The 19,981-nt window shown below is 36.3% G+C and overlaps 1 protein-coding gene across 5 annotated transcripts in view; it reads right to left on the bottom strand.

Annotated features, from left to right (window-relative positions):
- Nucleotides 1-8,825: 8,825 nt before the first annotated feature.
- LOC100749046 (ras-specific guanine nucleotide-releasing factor 1) overlaps nucleotides 8,826-19,981 on the bottom strand; it is a 49,623-nt gene continuing 38,467 nt past the window's right edge. The window contains exons 12-27 of one of the 5 annotated variants that reach the window (XM_012383402.2): nucleotides 18,805-19,056; nucleotides 18,316-18,376; nucleotides 18,094-18,229; nucleotides 17,494-17,876; nucleotides 17,215-17,324; nucleotides 16,975-17,094; nucleotides 16,036-16,257; nucleotides 14,614-14,793; nucleotides 14,194-14,507; nucleotides 13,770-13,897; nucleotides 12,630-12,650; nucleotides 10,284-10,662; nucleotides 10,053-10,150; nucleotides 9,606-9,888; nucleotides 9,337-9,534; nucleotides 8,826-9,166 (exon numbers count right to left, since the gene is read on the bottom strand). In XM_012383402.2, the coding sequence (XP_012238825.1) occupies nucleotides 8,948-9,166; nucleotides 9,337-9,534; nucleotides 9,606-9,888; nucleotides 10,053-10,150; nucleotides 10,284-10,662; nucleotides 12,630-12,650; nucleotides 13,770-13,897; nucleotides 14,194-14,507; nucleotides 14,614-14,793; nucleotides 16,036-16,257; nucleotides 16,975-17,094; nucleotides 17,215-17,324; nucleotides 17,494-17,876; nucleotides 18,094-18,229; nucleotides 18,316-18,376; nucleotides 18,805-19,056 (3,104 nt within the window). In that variant the 3' untranslated portion in view covers nucleotides 8,826-8,947. Of the gene's footprint in view, nucleotides 9,167-9,336; nucleotides 9,535-9,605; nucleotides 9,889-10,052; nucleotides 10,151-10,283; nucleotides 10,663-12,629; nucleotides 12,651-13,769; nucleotides 13,898-14,193; nucleotides 14,508-14,613; nucleotides 14,794-16,035; nucleotides 16,258-16,974; nucleotides 17,095-17,214; nucleotides 17,325-17,493; nucleotides 17,877-18,093; nucleotides 18,255-18,315; nucleotides 18,377-18,804; nucleotides 19,057-19,981 lie in introns of all 5 variants that reach the window. The other 4 variants (XM_012383403.2, XM_033319889.1, XM_012383404.2 and 1 more) reach the window with 4 other exon arrangements.

Raw genomic sequence — 19,981 nt, 5'->3', positions numbered from 1 at the left:
GGAGCCGTGCGTTCGGAATCACGCGTCACTATTTAGGAACTAGAGGAAAATAGATAGGAAACGCAATCGAAACAGTTAAGTAAATAAACGTAGTTTGCTACTTATCAAAAATATGTTCGAATAAAAATATTAGGACGCACCTAATCGCGAAACGCAAGAATAAAACACTGCCTAGGCGAATTCAAACAGATCGTTTAATAGAAATTCTTTCATCGAAAAGATCATGGAGCAAATAGTTAAACAATCACGACGCAAATTCGAGCAATTGACGATATTCGCGCGGAATTCGCCAAAGTAAAATTAGGCTCGTCGTTATTATTTCCTTCGATAACTCGATTAAAGTTGGAAAATTATGTTCCGTAATCCATACGCTTTGCATGAAAATAAACTGTAAGCATAATCTCTCTATACTTTTGTTGCCACCATACGTTTTCCAGCAGGCGTAAAATAATGCAGAAAATATAATTGCAATGGCCGTTACTCGTTCGTATTAAGCCCTCGAGCTAATACCGCAGTAAGTATAATTCATGTCTATTACATTCACGACTGTTCTCATTAACGTACAAGTTATAAAAATGTTTGTTTCGCGTGGTTACCACTGGCCGAGTACCAGCGACAAAACTGTTGCTTTATGTTGGGGTTATTCGATGTGTAAACAGAGAAAACTCGTGGCTGAATTTTAAGACAGAAAATATATATAAATAGAAGTGTAATTATAAGTAAGAATACAATTTGAGCTGGTCCAGATCCGCACGCTAGCTGTGTTACCCGATAACTGAAAAGCCCGAAGCCAACGTCGCCTGTCTACTGTTTATGCTTTGTCTTCGCTTTAACATTTATACATGGCGTTATTAGGGTGAAGAAGAAATTGAAATTTTTATTGATGCGGGCGAGAGCGAGAAAAGATGTCGCGCAACAGTCGCGTCGTCGAACGCGCGTACAACAAACGCCTTTTTCCTAAAAAGGAGAAAACTGCCGCTAGCGCGCGACATGTCAACGTCCGCCAAACAACAGATTACAAATCGAGGTATCAAGTTTTTATAATCGCGTTGCCGACAGCAAGTTTCATGCCGCAATTTATAGCACAATCGATTATAATTAATTATAGCGATTTTAAGATACTCGTATTCTGGGAAACGTGGAAAACAGCGTAGCAATCGGGATCGCGGACAATAGGTGGCTCCATAAGAATAAAAATACACGGACGAAGAGTCGCACTGTGTGTAAAACAATGCTATGTAGGTAAATGTGAAAATCGTGAAAAGAAAACATCGTAAGACAGTGTGTTCGGCCGAATGAATTATTGAAATCGCTTTGAAAACAGAGATACTGCCATTAGTTTTAAAAGCAGCTAAAGTTAAAAGGCGGGTTTTTTTTATGGAAAGAGGGAAAAAGAACCGAGGCGCAATAATCTATGGAAGTTTTCTTTAAAGAGCATCCGCTGCTATTCTCGTCGGATTCGTTTAAACGCGACAACGGAGAATAAAATATTTTTTCTTATTTCTGGACGATGTTTAGCTTGGTATTTTTAATTGTGCCGCGGCATTCAATTTTACTGGCAGTGCTACGTGAAAGTTTTCAGTCAGCAGCAATACGATGTTACCACGTTCGTTATCATCTTCGCGTATTTGTAATTTGTCCGAGTATGTACTTAGTTGCGTACACGACACCGACGAGTTCTCGTTTTTTGACTGGTCTCGGTAAAAGAGAAAAGAAAGAACGAGGTTGACGGAAACGTTCGAAAATAATTCAGGAAGTGGGCAATTGTAATAAAAATCGAGACGAGTTACAGAAGAATATTTTCTATTTAATGTATACAGATCGAGAGAGAAAAGATATAAAATGTTTGATAGATAATAGACAGCATTAACGATTAATGTATAGCATTCAAATTGATATTTGAATAGACGTTGGCCTTCTTTCTTAATTATTCTTCAACAAGGAAATTCTTTTCTTCGTCGTATTTGCTTCTCACCAGTTTATAAAAACATATGTGACATCGAAGTACTCGATTGAATCAAAGATGACATACAGTGTTATAACGAGTGAGATCGCAATTACACGCTACAGAACATACGTATCGTCTCTCTTGCATGTTCTTTGACTCAATCCTGCAAGCCACTTTTCACAATCTCAATAGTAATTCTACGATATTTACATTGAACGTTGCGATAAAGTTAATGCAGAAGTTAGTTATTACATTGCATCATTTGGCGCACGATGCCTAACGTTTGTCCGTTAGGAAAATTATTGATCCGTGATAATTATCAAAATGATATGCAATCCAGTTTTATGCGATATCATTGGAAGAAATTCCGATTATAATTTATATTTACGATAATCGTTTCTTAATCGAAGCAACGTTAAGATATATCAAGCGGGCATTTTGATCTTAAAGTTACGCTAAACGTATATCTCGATGGCAACAAATTCAAAAATTTGGAACAATTACGTTTCTTTAAGTATAACGATTAATAAGAGGTTGTTATTTCTCCTCGTAAAATGTCATAATTTAAATGAAATACCGCGTATAACTTTGAGCGTGTAATTTAAAGAAGAGGATAAAGTTAGAACCCAGTTATTCACGGTAAGGTAAAAAAGCTATAACTCTAAGTTAAGATAACAAAAGGCGCCCTCGATCATACTCATTGCGATTGTATCGATTTCGTGCTTTGTTATAATTTAAGGATTTCCTCTGACAATCGGTTAACGCATCGTAATTCTTGCATCGGTGTAAACTACTCGGTCTAATTGCTGACATCGTACATCTAAATGTCCACGTCAACGGTGGATATATAATTAACATTTACTCACAACCAGCTGATGATTTGTGATCGATAATATTCCGCTTATGTTTAACTATGTTAAAGGAACGTGGTCGCACGCTACGAATGTACAATTATCACGCAAATTCATTCGTTCGTATCTCATGTGCACACGCATCCACGCGCAATTATAATTTATAGATATTTTCGAACGTCTTAAACGTAATCTTAAATAGATAACGTATCGATTTTCTAATCGAGACAGCTGCTCGAAATTTCCAATCTCATCACCGTCCACAAGTAAATTCTAATTTTTAACAGTTGTTCATCTTCACCGTTGCGTTGCTGAAAATTTTGGGAACGACACTAACCGTTATACATCGTTTTGAAAATCTAAGCTTCTTTCTAACGAACGAAACTCTTCTTAGGTTTTATTCTTCTTCTTAAGTTTTATAACGAATATGTATAACGCGCTTCAAAGACTTTGTATACTCGTTTCGTGAATTTAACTGGCATCTTTAACCGGAACACGGCTGTTTCCATTTTCATAAAAAAGTACAGCGCGGATCGCTAAAAATTCAACGATCTAAGTTGGAGTATCATACCGATGAAATATTCTCGAGTTATGGTGATTCAAAACATTAAAAGAAAATCGTGTGTTGCACGGATTTCAGGCTTTCCATGTTCCGTAAAGTATACGATGCTTATTCCGTTGATGTACGTTTCCCATGTACCTTCCCATAGATTGAGCACTTGCTTGCGTTCGTTTTCAACGTTTCTACGTAAATAGTAACTACGTGAAATATTTGATAATTTAGCTCGATTAGTTTTAGGCTTCTTATTAGATCGATATTGTTAGGTGAATCGAATAAATTCGAACTTCTTACGGTTAGCGCGCGGATTTTCATAAATAAATTTACAAATAAAACGAAAATAAAAGAAGCTTACTTTCCATCGCTAATTTATTGATTTGTCGACATACATAACTGAAAAATTATAATTACGATAATACAAACCTTGCATCAAGTACGAATATACAAATTTATCGATTACTCTTCCGAAGTTATATTTTACTTTGCGAAAGAATTGATTAAATTTTGCTTTCGATCGTTTCCTTTTGCTATCCATAGACGAAAATTTCAGACGTATTAAATTTATCTTTACGAATAACTAAAACAACGTCTGTGATATACAGAATAAACAATTAAACATTTATAACGCAAAATACGTTGAAAATATTTGATTGCTTTATTTCGATATAATACAATTAAAGATTAAGATGAAGTACGTAATTGCGATAAATAAATTCAAATGAAACATAACGTTAACTAAGTACATGTAATTACAACGTACGTAATATAAATATAAATCATGTGAAATTATTTTGTTGTCAGACACGCTTATTGTTACAAGATCTAGCGTTTTTAAAGGAACGTTAAATTAAACAATGTTGAATAGAATCGGACACTTTACACGTATACATCTACACGCATGTACGTACACGTACATACGTGTTTAAGAGTTCTTTCATTACGCTACAGAGTACGTATTCGGATTTGTTTTGATTATCTCTCTGATTGTGAAAGTTTTGTACGACAGCGAGCCATCGGAAATTCGTTCGGTCGAATAATGTAATCCTTACGAGTGTCCTGTGTTACATAGTAACAAAACTATTCCACGATACTTTCGTTCTAGGTCATCTACTTTCCCATTATGAACATTATCCTTAAGTCGAAACGTTCAACGTTCCATTCCATTGGTGAGACTTTTACAATTCTTTTTTTAAGCGAACTTTTAACGTTTTCGAACGAGTCTCAAAATGAAAAAAAGAAAGAAAAGCTGTATTTATCGAGTGATTAAATGTCGACCGTTTAAGGTATCGAGTGATTGACGTTAAATAAATTAATATAATCAAGAATTTTATAAAGATTGGATTCGTCAAAGCTCACCTCGTTTTCTCATCAAATATTTTTAAATCCCCGACAGCTCTTATTCCTTTTACATCTATGTTCTGATTATAGGTACGAGATTGACATTTCCTGTCACGTTTTATCTGATTAAAGAATCGTACTAATCTAAGGTTTACTAATAATCTTAGAAGTGCCCGTTATCGAGAAGATCTTATGCGACATTATTCACACGACACAGTGGCATAACAATTTATAGTATCTATAGACATCGTTTGCTTTGATGTTTAGAGGGAAACGTCGTTTAATTTTACATTTCTATAACGTTTGTCATATAGATAATAATTCATTTACATCTGCATTTATCAATAACAGTAATAGTTACCTAGTTCTGTCTAAATTGTCATTTAATATTATGTATTCGCGTGTGTGTGTGCGTGTGTGTGTGTGTGCACGCGCGCGCGCGCCTGTGTATACAGAAAAACACCAGTGAACTCGACATTAGTCTTTCAAATAATTTATGCAAAGCTGCAAATGAAACGCGCTCCGTGACTGAGCGTGCAAATTTGTGCGCAAGATTACTCGAAAATTGAATATATATTCGTTTCAAAATACCTGGAATTACTCGACAAGTCCGTGGAAAAAAAATATAGCTCTACGTTTAGAAAAAGCGTATGTAGGATAATGTACAAGCGAAGGAATTTAATTATAAATACGATAAATGATCAATCATTGGCAGACTATGAATAAGTAACTTTAGTAGAGAATATCTTTCTACAATGTTACACGAGCTTCGCTATGAATCGATCGTAGGATCAGCTTTCTAACGGTTTATCGTGTCTGGAAAAGAAATTGGCACATATTTTTTACTGGTCTCGATCGATCAACAACGATACATTTTTGGAAATTCCGTGGATTGTCTTCCGTGGATTGATATCGATAAAGATGGGCGAAAGTAAAAGATCTTTTTTTCGTTTCTCGTGATCTTTCGGTGAGTCGAGATATGTATGAATCGTGTTAAAATTATGTTAAAACAAAGCTGATACTTTTAACGAGATGTATCTTGGAACGTAAGATACGAAATCTCCTACAACGCAAAAGAGAATCGATAACATTTTGATTACGAGAATGACATGCTCCGCAAAATTATCCAAGTATGTATCAATTTGTACAAGTATGTTTGCTTCGACGTTTTTTTATATTCCATCCGGAATCTGTTTAAATATAATTCTGTTTTTACAGAAGCCTTTGCTAAAGAAAGTTACACGTGAACACAGATTTTTAAGGTAATTCGTATGTTTCTTTTTAAGAGCGACGATACATTGTTATTAATAAAATTAATAACGAGATCGGGGCTTTGTATTCAGGTACTCTATTCCTGACCCGTAAGAGTATTTGACGTTTAAAATATAGAAACTCCAGGAAGAAATGACTTTCGATGAAAGTACACAAATTCGATTGTTTTTAACTCGATCGGTGTTAACAGATACGACAAAAAGTAATCGATTTGAGAAACAGCAACACGTGAGATTTTCATGAAACGACCTATATAAACCTATCGAATTAAATAGCATACGGTTATTGTATAGCGAGTAATCGAATAGAAAATTAATCGAATATAAGTTTTCTTTGCACGAAACATCCGAAGAAGAAAAGAACGGAGAATTGTATTTGTGTACTTCACCATGATATTTCATTTTGAATTTTGTCACAGACGAATACATTTGTCCTCGTATAATCCCTTGGAATCGATAGTTTTGTTTTACGAGTGTATTCGACGTTGACGAAAACATCGGTGTTAAAATTTTACGCATGGTTTACGTTAATCACGCAGGTTATAGTCCATTTGACTTTCAACAACATTTATGAGCGATACGCTTCGTATTTACAATAACTATTATTTTTTTTCCATCACAGATATTTATACAATGTAAATTTACAATCAAACAAGCTACGATCAACAGAAAAAAAAACACGACTAGTTCAGGATTTACAATTGTTATGGAAAAGTGGCTCGCTATAATATCCCGTTGATCGTTTTACTCGCGTGAAACTTGTGCGGGGAACGTGCTAGCTGGAGAATATGTTTCACGTAGCCCATACGTCATGTTCCTTTTTTCTCATTCTCGGTGTACAGACTGACTAGAATTAGTATAATATCGTATCTAGATAAAAGAGAGGTAAATAGAAATTCGCGAAACGATATGCGATACACCTAAAAACAACCGAAACGTTTCGAATACAAAGCATAGCCAATACCGAGATCCACGTGACTATAAACTATAAAGTGGAATCTTACATCGAGGAAAGTATAACGAAGATTATCCGTGGAATGTCCTTTTGACAATTGGATAAAAAAAGGATTACGAAGGATGCAGCTGATTACCGAAGCTTATCACTAACATAGTTTCTTTTTAAAAGGCGAAAAAGAGTATAAGAAGAAGAGACAGAGAATATTATTCTATGTATATTTTTGGCTAATGATTCTTGAGTAAAGAACATCTTCCTTTATTCTATTATTTTGCACGTATTATATATCTCAATCTGATAAGCACTTTGTCATTGAATTCGTTACCGCGTTCGGACATTTAAATCGATGGTTATAAATCTTTTTCATTCTTCTTCGATTCTTTAATAACGTAGTAATTTTCGTAACACGAGCACCTCTGTTCTTAATTAATTATAGTAAATAAAGCAAGACCAAGTATATAATATAACGTAACAAAGCGTAAACTATCCAGTTTAATGAATAACCCGTTTGTTTCAGCGAGATGACACGGATATTAATTTTCCTCGTATTCGTTACGACGACTTTAACGATACGATCATCGAATAGTCACGCTAAAAGTGTCGTCAAGTATGGCGGAATAAATATTTTTGGATTACATTTAGATACATCTTTAATGATATGCGCGTTCTCAATATGCGAGTAGACTTTACACGACAAATGTGTTAAAAATACACGAAATAGAAATCACACTTTGCACTGTTATCGATCGATCTTTCGATGGAGAAAAATATCGATACGATGGAAATTATGATAGGTCCCGCTCTCCTAACGAAACTCTTCGGCAAATTTTCTTATAAAACATGGTACTATCGGAGAAAGAAATAAAAAGATGTAAAATTAAGCACATACTATATATCTCTACGACATTGTTGTAACGACATTAAGAAACGATAAGAATAGGGAAGTTTGGAAAAAGGGAGTAAAAGTTAGATTAGGATTAGGAGCCGATCGAAGGCATTATATCATTACTCTACTGATTGTCAAATACAATCTTCGATCTTTGCTGCTAATCTCCGTCGCTAGCATTTTTAATATTAATATTCGTTTGCACTGGCGCGTCTCAGGGATTAATACTGCTCGATTGAGCGACTTTAACTAAAAATCAACGATCGAAATCTCTCCGGTTTCGTCAGCTAGTCTACATTCCGTCGAAATAAACGATGTCACCGGTATCGTCCATCACTTTAACGTCGTCTCTCGACCGAATCGTACGTCTCGTACATGTGGACGACAGTGATCGACACGGTTTGCTAAATAAAATAGAAATATGCTGGTAACGTTCGTACAAACTATAAACTTTTCCTCCGCGTGTACCTGTGACCGGAACGATCCAGCGTTCCAACAAAAATGTTGAAAATTTCGATCGCGCATCGTACGCGAAGATGGCACAGCGCGATCGATATATGTAGAAATTTTCCTCCCTCGTTCAAATTACTCGTTCAAGTAGCAACGAACATCGCTTTTCTCGGATTCCACGTAAACACACATTGAAATTCACGAGTGGAAATATAGGGAAAACGGACGTTACTGCGACTGTGACGACGAGCGAGACTGGACAGAAATGGACGGGGTTGAAAACACATTGGCTCGTGTCCGACATAAACCGACGCCGTTCGTACTATTTGCAAGAAATATTGGACATCTACTTTCGAAGAAACTTGGGGAATATCAGGATACGCTCGCCGGTTAGGCTTTGGATTATAACTTCGCCTAGACATTTATTTCGTCCTTTTCTCGTGATGAAAAACGAGAATGCTACTCGTACGATTCGTACAGAATCAACGAGTTGAGTGCACATTTAAACCCGTAAACGCTTCTCATAATCACAATTGAGCAATTGAGATTCAACGCTCGATGTGAGTACTTCTTTCCTTTTTTTTTCTCTCTCTCTCTCTGTTAACGTTTTCCGTATTATCTAGAAAATAGCCCGAGGATAAGACAAGGATAATTACGTATCGATAATTGAAGTGGCTTGATACTTAAGATTACTTTGTGGATGTATGGCTCACAGAAGGTGGCAGATTAATTAAGGTTGAACTACTTAGCCTGGATGTTCTTGGCTCGATCTCCAAGGACATGCGATATAGATCCTTCTCGTTTAGCATCAACGACGGGTCCAGCAGATAATTCGTAACTTTCGTTATCAGTTCGATCTTGTAGGGTGTCTGCTGGAAATGTCGTATCTCTCGAATCACGTGGGCAATCTGGAAATAAATCGAAAAATTTCCTCCAAATTTCAAACTCGATTTAAAGAATTGGCTCGAGCTAAGCGAGTTTATACGTTTTCAATTCGCGATATCTCTCTCTTCTCTCTCTTTCATTTTTTACAGTAACAATTTTACGACATGACCGAGTAACGAGTAAACCGATTTACCATTCTCATTTTGGAAAAGTTTAAAAGGCCATCTTCGGTCATAGTTGGTGTACCCTCTTCTATGAAAGAAAGATCGGTCAGATATAATCCTAAATAAGGAATGCAAGGTGGATCGCATCGATGCAAAGCGTCCCGTAGGTTTCTAAAGCGACCGTCCGAAGACACGATATTCTGTAGTCTCTCGATCGTTTGCTTCGTCTATAAAACAAACGAAACAGCTCGTATATGTTTGTCATTCGGCATTTTAATATCGCGTGATCGTCCCTTACCGTTTTCGAAACTTTTTCCCAAGTCTTTTTCAATCTGAAGACGCTGCTGTTTGTAAAAGCTGCGCAAATCTGCAGCACACCGTTGTAATTGTGCAAAACCCTGCTGATATCCGCGACTGCGGCCCATTTCTCGATCGCTGCAACTCTCGCTGACATGTTCGAACGTCGGATAATCTCGGAGACGACCAACTGCGACACTTCGTTGAATCTCTTCGTCATCAAGAGAATGTGCGGTGCGCGTGTAGCCTTGTCAGTTTTCATCCACGCTTGTCCAAGAAATTCCCTACGCAGAAATAGAAGCGGATTACAAATACTTTGGATGTCAGCGTTCCTGTATCGATGGATACAAGTCGGACGAATCTTCTTTATCCAAAAACATTTATTTTCACGGTGAAACTTCAACGATTCATAAACGGAGCAACGAGTTAATACGTTTGGATAACTTACTCGCTTGAAATAGACACGAAGATCTTGTGATCCAAGTACGTCATTTGCTCTGCGATTTCAAGCGCTGATAGCGTCTCGATGCTTTCTTTCGTTTGCACCTGAAATCGCGTGACGATATTTTTCAATATATTACGGTTTGTAGCACAATGTTTTTGACTAGGAAAAATACAAAAGAAGAATTAACTATGTCTATTTAGTATCGTGGGTTATCGATGTTTCGCGTATACGTACAGTGGGAGATGCCAACAGTTTCTTCAGATCCACTTTGTTGCTCTCTGGCTCTTCTTTCGTGATCAATCGAAGAAGTTGGCTCGCGGCTTTGTGTTCAGCCGGAAGAAGATTCGAGCAGTACATGATATCCTCGAGAAACTCGATCGTCAGATTTTTCAACGTCTGATCGGACTCGAAGTCTTGAGCGTGTTTCGAGACCCAATGCCTCAAAACGTTTAACACTCGCATCGTGGCTGCAGTTGACATGACCGACTCCTTGCGCCTGTTTTTGTCTCGACAAGAACCACTGCGATTATTTCCATCAATGCCTTTGTCCGGGGGGTTGCTCGACGCAGATGTTGCAATTGCGAATGCAGTTGCAGCCGTCGAGGTACTACTCCTAGATATATAGATTAGCAACGTTAATCCTTTCTGCTTTGAATTTGTTTTTGTGCTGTTTGTACATATTAAATGGACACATAGTGTTTATCTTTTTACCGTTATGATTATTCTTTTGAATAGTATGAAACGTTTCGGCTATGACATTACACATAATTCGTTACATAACATGCATATCTTTAGCATTTGTAAATTGTTATACCATTTAATATATCATTCCTCGTATTATTCAAATAAATAATCATAAAGTATATTATTTAATTAGTAGTTTGTTATTGGTTAACATACTGTTGCCTATTCGAGTATATTCGTTAATAAACATAATATTGTTTATTCTACCATATTTTTTAGGAAATTCCCTTTCGAGAATTATCGTGATTCGAATCAAAGCTTTTCCTTTTCCAGAGATAGGCTTTTAATTTGAGCGAATATCTTTTACGTTGAAAATCTTCGGCGAAGCACAGATATTAAATTACTCGACAGTTTCGTAACATCGGATGATTACTGTTTATGAACATGTTTGTTCCCCATCAACTTTAGGCCGTACAACATTTCGATAATCAGTAAATTTACATATTATAATTTGTAATATCAAAATATAAATTTACTAATTAAGACGAGAGAATATCAAACTTTATATCGTTTATCATTTTATAGACAATAGTGAACATCTAAGTGTGACGATTAAAAGACACATATTTCTTTCTTTGTTATCTACAAACTACCCAGCACATTACGAAGAAAAAAAAGAAAAGAAAAATCTAAATCTTTTTCTACTGATCATTCGAAATACGCTGAATCTTACAACTTCTTTATCACTTGAATTTGTATTTTGCAGTGTCAACCGTATTTATCTTCCGCCACGGTATTCTCAATGAACTATCGAGAAACGTATCGACAAACGTTTGAACATCGAATTATACGTAGGAAAATATTAGTTCAAGTTTATTCCTTAAATTTTTATGTCACATACGTATTGCGTATTAGATTCGAACTTTAATTAGATTCGAATTTTAATATTGTTAATATCGACGCTATATACACATGTATAATATATGCATCGTACAATTTTTTGCGACAAAAAAATACTGATTATTAAATAAATCAGCCTATTGCGAATGATTTCTCTAATCTAGAATCTAATGTGCACTAGTGTGCGCCTTGCTGTCTAGTTGATTAACAAATACCGACAATGCAATAGCTGTATCCAGCTGCTGTACTAAACTATAACCGCGGTAGAGACACTATTACCGCGAATATCAATTAATACAAGACGTCTAAACAGTTCAAACTATTTCTATTTCGTTTAGCTCGCCCATGATGCAGGATAATTAGTAATAAAATGAAAGTAGGTAGTACGAAACATAACAAATGTTTAAGAAATATATTACAAGATATCGATACAGCTTTGATTATTTCCTTTGAAAAATAAATATTGAGATAACAAAAACATTTGAAAAAATATTATGCGATTATAATATAAAATCTTGGTTTTAAGATAGTCGATATTTAGAATAAATCAGGTTCGGGTATTCATGCATTCAAAATCTTGTCCATTATTCGAGAAAAGTAGGTTTGTAAAAAGATTTTGTACAAGTTATAGTTCTTCTGAAATAGGACTTCGTACCGTCTTGCGATTCGTATTATGCGTTACTATAGTTTAAACTATTTGCGACTTAAATTATAAAAAATAACTACGTCGAATTACATGACGACCGATGTTATATTCTTTGTAGGCTTTATATTCTTTATATTCTTTGTGAATTTTATTTTTAATAAATTTAAGAAGACCTAGATACCTTTTGGGATGTATGGAAATTTAGAAATTTTGCAATGTGCTTCAAGTGAACGTGAGCAATAAAACGACGAGAGAGCATACACGTGAGTTTGTGAAAGAGATAGAGATCATCATGCGCCACATAGAGTGAAAAATAGCAGTGTTTCAGAAGCAGAAACGATGACACTTACCAGATAGGTACAGGTCCAACGCTATAAGTGACACAAAACGTCATATGAAATACAGTTGCATTAAAATAACTAAAGTATTATCCTGGATTGAAAAATTCATTTGGTGAAAATAAGCATGTCGAGTTACGAATAGAAACGATTTACGTCGATATTGGAATCGACAGTACGTTCTTTCGAAAGAATATTATTCACGTATTATCGTGTTGAATAATAAATATCGTATAAAACGTACGAAATCACGAAAGCGAGCTTGGACAATCGATTTTACAACTAAATTACAATACGTATACTTTCGAATCCGTTCGTTCGTGTCACTGAAAAAATATAATTGTCCAATTACCAACTCAAACCTGAAATCTTGGAATTTCGATGTATCGCTCGATCTCCTAAGGATAAACGATATACGTAGAGATAAAAGAAAGTGATATTAAAGTAGAAGAATATCAGATATACGATGGTCGTTAATTATAATAAGGAAAAGCTATATACTTTGTAGTAAAAATAATATAATAAGATACACATAAATTTTCCAATCGTTGCGTATGCAGTACTTCATAAATAATAGAGATAATAGATGATAGTGTTGTTTAAACGAGGATAGAAAAATACGAATATCTCTGTCTACAAGAAAAACAAGGAAGATTTATTTGTAGGCGGAAGAAAACACGTAAGAATACCGAGACAAAGCACTCATGCGTAAGAAAGTGAAAAATACCTTTATTACAGTCAACATTCATTAGCGATACCGTGAAACGAAATAGAGATAATTTTTCTTCTTTTTTTTTCTCTTCTGTTTCAAGATACAAACGTCTGTACAAATTAGTTCCTTAATTATATTCGCGGTACACGTTCGATAGAATGATTAATCGTTATTTTAACGTAATATTATGGTATCTCAATTAGCTCGATACAATTTATACATGTCCTTGAAGTTGCATGCTAATGTTTTCTTCAAATGGATACGGTAGATGACTATAAACGTTGTTCGATCGTATTTTCTGTATAAAGACGACGATATCGTATAGTTTTCGGGAAATGAAAACCTCGGATCGATCGACATGCGCACTTTTTTTTATGATGCGTACAACAACGTATGGATATACATAGACAGTTAAACACGTCAGGAATACTCGAACGAACCTTCGATGACTCTGCCGAAAGCTGGTAATCACTACTCCAGCTTTGCTGGAAACCTGGTCATGTTGGAAGTTGCCTTGTTGGGAAGACATTTCGATTTCTTGAATCGATCGCCTGCTCATCCAATAATTCTGCAAAACGCAAATAACCTATTCAATATTTCATTTATATTTCAATCAAAAATACTATTAGTGTTACGTAGTAACGTAGCTCGTTGTACGTTAAATCCTTTGTAATATCGGCAATAATACCTCGATTAAAAATATTATTAATTTAAAGAAAATGAACTATCACCGGCCTTCTGTACCATATACTTCCCTACGTTCTACTTATTTCAATTACTATGACATGTTATGCACGTTATGCATATGTATCTGTGTGTATGAATAACATTAAGTGTATCAAAGAAACATATTTCTCCACATACTCCAGTTATCGTAGAAATCGAGCTACTTCTCGCGGTAGCCGCAGGAGCAGAGGCGATGGATGCTCTATGTTCGTTATGATGTAGATGTTGCCTCTGTTGATTCAGCTGATTTTGTTGAGGAGACGGCGGCTGAGCCGATGGACTGCTGCTTTCACTTTCTTTCGCGGGCTGTTTCTCTTTCTCGTGTTTGCTTGCTTCGTTCTCGGTTGTTTCGATGGCTGTCGCCTTTGGCGTTGTAGGAGTTTTCGTCGGTGTCTCCTCTTTCGCTTGTTTCGATGTTTCAGACTCGGCATCCTCGTAGATAAACTGTTCCTCTGATAATTTGGAAATAATTGTATGAGAAAGTTATAATGGAACAGCCTGTGTGAAGGAGCCATGCGACAAGTGGCGTGTTAAGCTTTAATTTCGTGACCAGCGTACCCCCTTTTGGCGGATCCGTTGCTACAGGTGTATCGGTTTCTTCGGAGACGCCACGCGAATAAGTAACCCCATCCTGTGGACTTCGATCCGATCCTGATCCTGACCCTGAACCAGTTGACCCAACCAACGTAACAGAACTCAGATTGCTAGGAGAGGACGGTGCGCTTATTACCGTATTATCTGAAATTAATTACGCTATTATTTAATATCAGCGAAACGCGTTTGTCACGGTAAGATATTATATGATAAAAAGAATTTTTTTAATAATTTACAGTCAATTTTCCTTCAAGTGACGTAATTTCTTACTGTATCCGGATAGTTATTAACGGAGGTATAATAGATTGGAAAATATTACCTTTTTAAGAGTAACGCCGCTTAATAATACTGCATGCGTAACATAGGTGAGACGAAATTATTTAAATAATATTAATATATATATATCAATGCAAAGGCCTCGGTAAAATGCAGGGAAGAGTGGGGTGAAACGGAACGCCGGTGTTTATCTTTGATAAGAACTGCTAATGAGTTGCCATTACGTAACACGAGACTAAATATTCCTCGCAATAATTCACGATCGACCATAGACCCGTGCGCATATTATTTCTTGGTTTAGAATTTAGAGAGTTGGGAAAATTCCCGCTGTCGAAGTTTAATACGTCAAGTATATTAAATGTTTACCGAATTATCTCATCCGCGGCAAAACGAAACGCTTCAGTATGGAATAAATTGCCTATGTAAATACGTATAGGCAAGAATAGAAATGTTTGCAATTAGATTGATTGCAGAATAAAATTAGAATTGCTGTTCTGGTTTCCCAGAAAATTATGACGTACGAGATACGTCTTTCGTTCGATCCAGCCGTCAGTTGAAATTTTAATAATCAATGCACTTATCTCATGCGGATGTTATTCACGTAAAAATCCACGTGTATTCTTCGAAATGACACTAGTGCGTGTTCGTCAAGTTCGTCGAGAAAATATAGAATAACGAAAAGAAAAAGAGGAGAAAAGGAAGAAGAGAACGAGCCACTATATTAACATCGACCTATATGTTGGTTTTAAACGAGTGTTCCGTTTTATCCCACCACTCGAGCCAAGCGGATATTTCAATACATCTGGAAAATCATATTTTCCGTCATGATCAACTACTTCTTTTCGCAAAGTGTTTCATCCTTTCATAGCTTAAGCCCTAGTGAAGACTTCTAATGGAATCCTATGCCTATCGCCTATTGATGGTTTGTTCTTGCAATCTAAAGTTAACTGTTCTATCCTAGTTTTTAAAATAAATTTTATAAAAGAAGAAAATAGATCTTAATAATTGTCTTCGAACAGAAATTCGACTTGCAGTTATTCTATGATTTCTATTGTCTATTCCCCGGATACGATTAAAAAACCGTGCACTTTTTCCGAAATTTGATCTTACCCGTGAGTGTCTCAGAGCTGGACGAAACACCAATGACCTTTGGTATCGTTAAATGACAGCCATCGTCTTCTTCTTTCTTTTCTTTGTCCACGCGAATGCTGATTTTTCGTGGTGTTGCAGGAGATTGAGAACCAATGGACGCAGTGGACGATTGTATAGTAGGACTTCGTTTTATAATTGAAGGAGCTTCCGAAATCAAACCTAGTTGCTGCTCCTCGTCCACTAAAATAATTATTAATCGACAGTTACAAATATTTTTAGTGATACGAACTGATAGAACTCATAGAATAACTTTCGCGCATATTTCGTGGTATTAACAATGGCAAGTTTGTTACGTTAGTTCGTTGTTATATCGTGCGCTTATTAATCACGAACACTGACGCATATTTGAATAGACATTAGCAATACGTAATCGTTTATTAGCAGGCAGAGTCGTTGAATCGTTAACGTTGATAATATAATAACGTTAACGCGTTAAAAAACATATCGCTCGAGTAAAATAATAGAAAATGCGATAATTCTTCTAATAAAACTAGATATATGCTATTGCGTCATGCAACAATCTTCAAAATAATTACGATCTACTTAACTGCATACCGTAATGTGAGACAGAGCTACTTAAAAGAGAAATCTTAAATAATTTGCAAATATATTATTTTAATACATAATTTGCCGCTTGAACTACTTAAATGCTTCGCTATAAATACTTCGTGCGATTTGCAACGATCGAAAAGTATTTGTACGTGACTCGTAATTATTTGACAATACATTACAAACAGAGGAGCGTTATTCTATGCGTATAATCTATAAAACTATTTTATCTAACTCTGCTACCAGATTTTACTTTTTCAAGACAATGGCCATCTAAGTACGATTTATCGCTTCTGCATACACAAAGGAAGCTAATGCTACGCTCGTTTACTTTAATAAACGATTTACCCTTTTTATATCCGCCACTGCGCCAATATCCCTTCGAATTGAGCGTGTATCCGCCGCTGCTAGAGTCACAGGAACCGTGACTCTTCGCTTCACGGCTGTCGCTTATTTCCGATCCGTATCCTATATACGAAAAAAAAAAAAAAATGAAAGGTGAATTTTTCAAAGACAATTTATCGATATTTTCTTCCGTGAAACCACTTTTTAATAACGTAAGATTAATTTACAAGTCGATAAATATACCAGAAACTGAACTAGCCCCGCTGGTTCTTCGTGGTGAAACGCTGCTTCGTCTTCTATCGTCCACGTGCAATTGCGAGTCCGCTGTGTTTCCGCCCAATACGTCTAAGGATCTGGTGGACATACATATTTACATCCAATTAGAAAAGTCGAAGTTTCTTATATTTCACGCGTACGTTACAACTTGTTTCATGGAGAGACAGGATTATCACAATCCAGTACGCTCGGTCAGAAGGATGCTTTCGTATGAAACAAGAATGGGCAACAGATTCAGAAACTTACACCAGGGAACCAGTAGGCATCTCGGCATCGGGTGGCTCAGCCTCGTAAAACACTTTCTTCAGAGCTTCCAGTACGGTAACGCCACTGGTGAATACTCGATACGTTAACAAAAACGTATTGAGAAAATCTATACTGAGAAATCTGAGATCCGTCAGACGTTGAAGTAGTCGTTCAGGAGTGGCTGATCGGATTTGCGGCACTTTGCAGGAATTTAAGGTCCTACTGAATCTGATATCTACGTCATCCTTGAACAGTTTCGGGTCGTTCCTGATGGATTGAGGCATCGTGACGGAACTAGTGTCCGACAACGAGCCTCGAACTAAATCGTTGAACTGAACGTTGTCCATACACTGGCTGATATCGCTTATCCAAGCAGCTTTCTCCTTCATTCGTTAATTAAAAGTTTCGTTAATTTGCCTTTCCTCGCAAATGGAAAATATAAAATGTAATTAAAGAGAGATAATTCAAGAGACTCTGAAGAGAGAATTTTCTGAGAGAAAATTAACAAGAACGTAGGTATCTATGGCAGATGATTCTTAATAAGTAATAATTATATATTATATGGATAATAATCGTTGTTATAATCGTCTTACGCTGTACCTGAATAGTAGGAGCTACGAGGTGTACGGTAACTTGAGATCCGCCAGATTTTAAGTCGAGTATGATTTTGAAGTCACGGTTCTGCAGTTGACTACTGGCACTTCCGCTACCACTTCCGCTGCTCTCGCTGATGCCGCTGGACATCGAACATACTGACAGTTCTAAAATCAGTTTGCAATCACGGCAATACAATATTAATTATGTGTAAAGTATTTAACACACTTTTGCAAAAGACAGATCATCCACTGCTTGGAATGTCGCCGCAGGCCCAAAGTCGAAGAAGCTTGAAGTGTTGCAAATAAATGCATAAAAAATTAAAAATAGAAGGAAGGAGCATTCTACGTATAGGGAAGCAGCTGGTCTACTTAGAGATCTAAAAATAAGACATTTTAAAGGAAGACAGACGATAGTTGACTATTTTCTTTACTAGTAGGAGCTAGGAGCGTTAAAAAGTCCTCGTGTCGAATCCGCTGATCGATTAGTCGTTTAAATACTTAACAAATTTGTGGAAATCAATTTTTACAACAAATTTTCAAACTAAGAATGATACTTGTTGCCGTTCGAAGCTGCTAGAATTTCGCAAGAATTTACGTTTAGTTACAATTAAGAAATCACCTACTAAGTGCAAAAAATTAAGTCGATTGCAGTAGCATGAGAGTACAAAGTAAAGCGCTAAGAAGCCTTAGTCGAAGAATAATAATGTTGTAATACCATCGTCATCTGCGGTACTCTGTTCGTTAGGGTCCTCCACTAACACCGCATCGGAAAGAGGTATTTTTCCTATTTGTGGGACAAGATTCAAACGACCATCGTCGTCCGATTGACGCGTCGTTAGTAACAAATGATTGGAAAAGAGAAAGCACTGTCTGACTGCTTCCTTATCGCCACCACCTTTGCCTCCAAACGTCGCGCTCAATCTACTTCGAGCTCCTTTTGGTTTATCTAAGATTTGGATGAGCGTACCTGAAAAACATAAAGTAGCAAGTTAATAAGAAAGAATCTTTTGTCAAAGAATGGACAAAATATGACGAATCGGTGAATTAATTTGTTCAAAAACTTTGCGCGCAATAATATTTTCAAATATATATACATAAAAGTATATAATTAATTTTAGCAAAATACCATTGCCTGAAACAAAATTACGAAAGTTTGTTATTTACTCGTACCTTGCTCGATTCGATACGTATATGAGCTATTTTGTTGACAAGTCGGCATAGAACAACAACAACAAAAGGCAGGAAATTATCCACCAGTATTTTCGATGTATCTGAATATCCTTGATCCCTAATACTATCATTTGTACACTTCCTTGGTCCCCGTTATTTCGATGATACCTCCAACAAATACGAGTCACCTCTCGATAAAATTTACGTGATCACATTTTCAACACACGCTGAATTGTTCACCAATCGAACTGCAAAATGGAGCTCGTATGTGCTCGTATATATATATACATATATTTGTTTCTCGTCCCGCTAACCCCATGATACAACTTTGAAATTATCAGTCGGTAGTTCTAGAAGCTACAATTTCCTTCTCTGATTCCTTTAAGCGATATTACAAACGTAGAAAATTTACAATTCTGGCGATACCAATGTCAGGAGAAAACCATCCGCGGGTGGGGCTTTTCCTGCACGCTATAAAGACGGAAGGACGTTTGCGTGGTAGCCATGTGATGCGATATCAAACACGAGGGATCAGGGCTGTGTTAACAAACGATCCATCCTTCTCGCAGAGAATTCCAATTTACGCAAACGCGTGTTCGTGCACAACGAAAATATCATGCACTAGAGCGTGAAAATTTGTCAACGAATATCGTTTTACAGATACAGCAGGTAATTTGCGTAATCTTTTATCGAGACGTGAAAGTGATCTAACAAGATGACGA

This window comes from Bombus impatiens, unplaced genomic scaffold, assembly GCF_000188095.3.
Source record: "Bombus impatiens unplaced genomic scaffold, BIMP_2.2 scf_0217, whole genome shotgun sequence".
Taxonomy (NCBI): Eukaryota; Metazoa; Arthropoda; class Insecta; order Hymenoptera; family Apidae; genus Bombus; species Bombus impatiens.
This window is presented reverse-complemented; position numbering and strand designations above follow the sequence as displayed.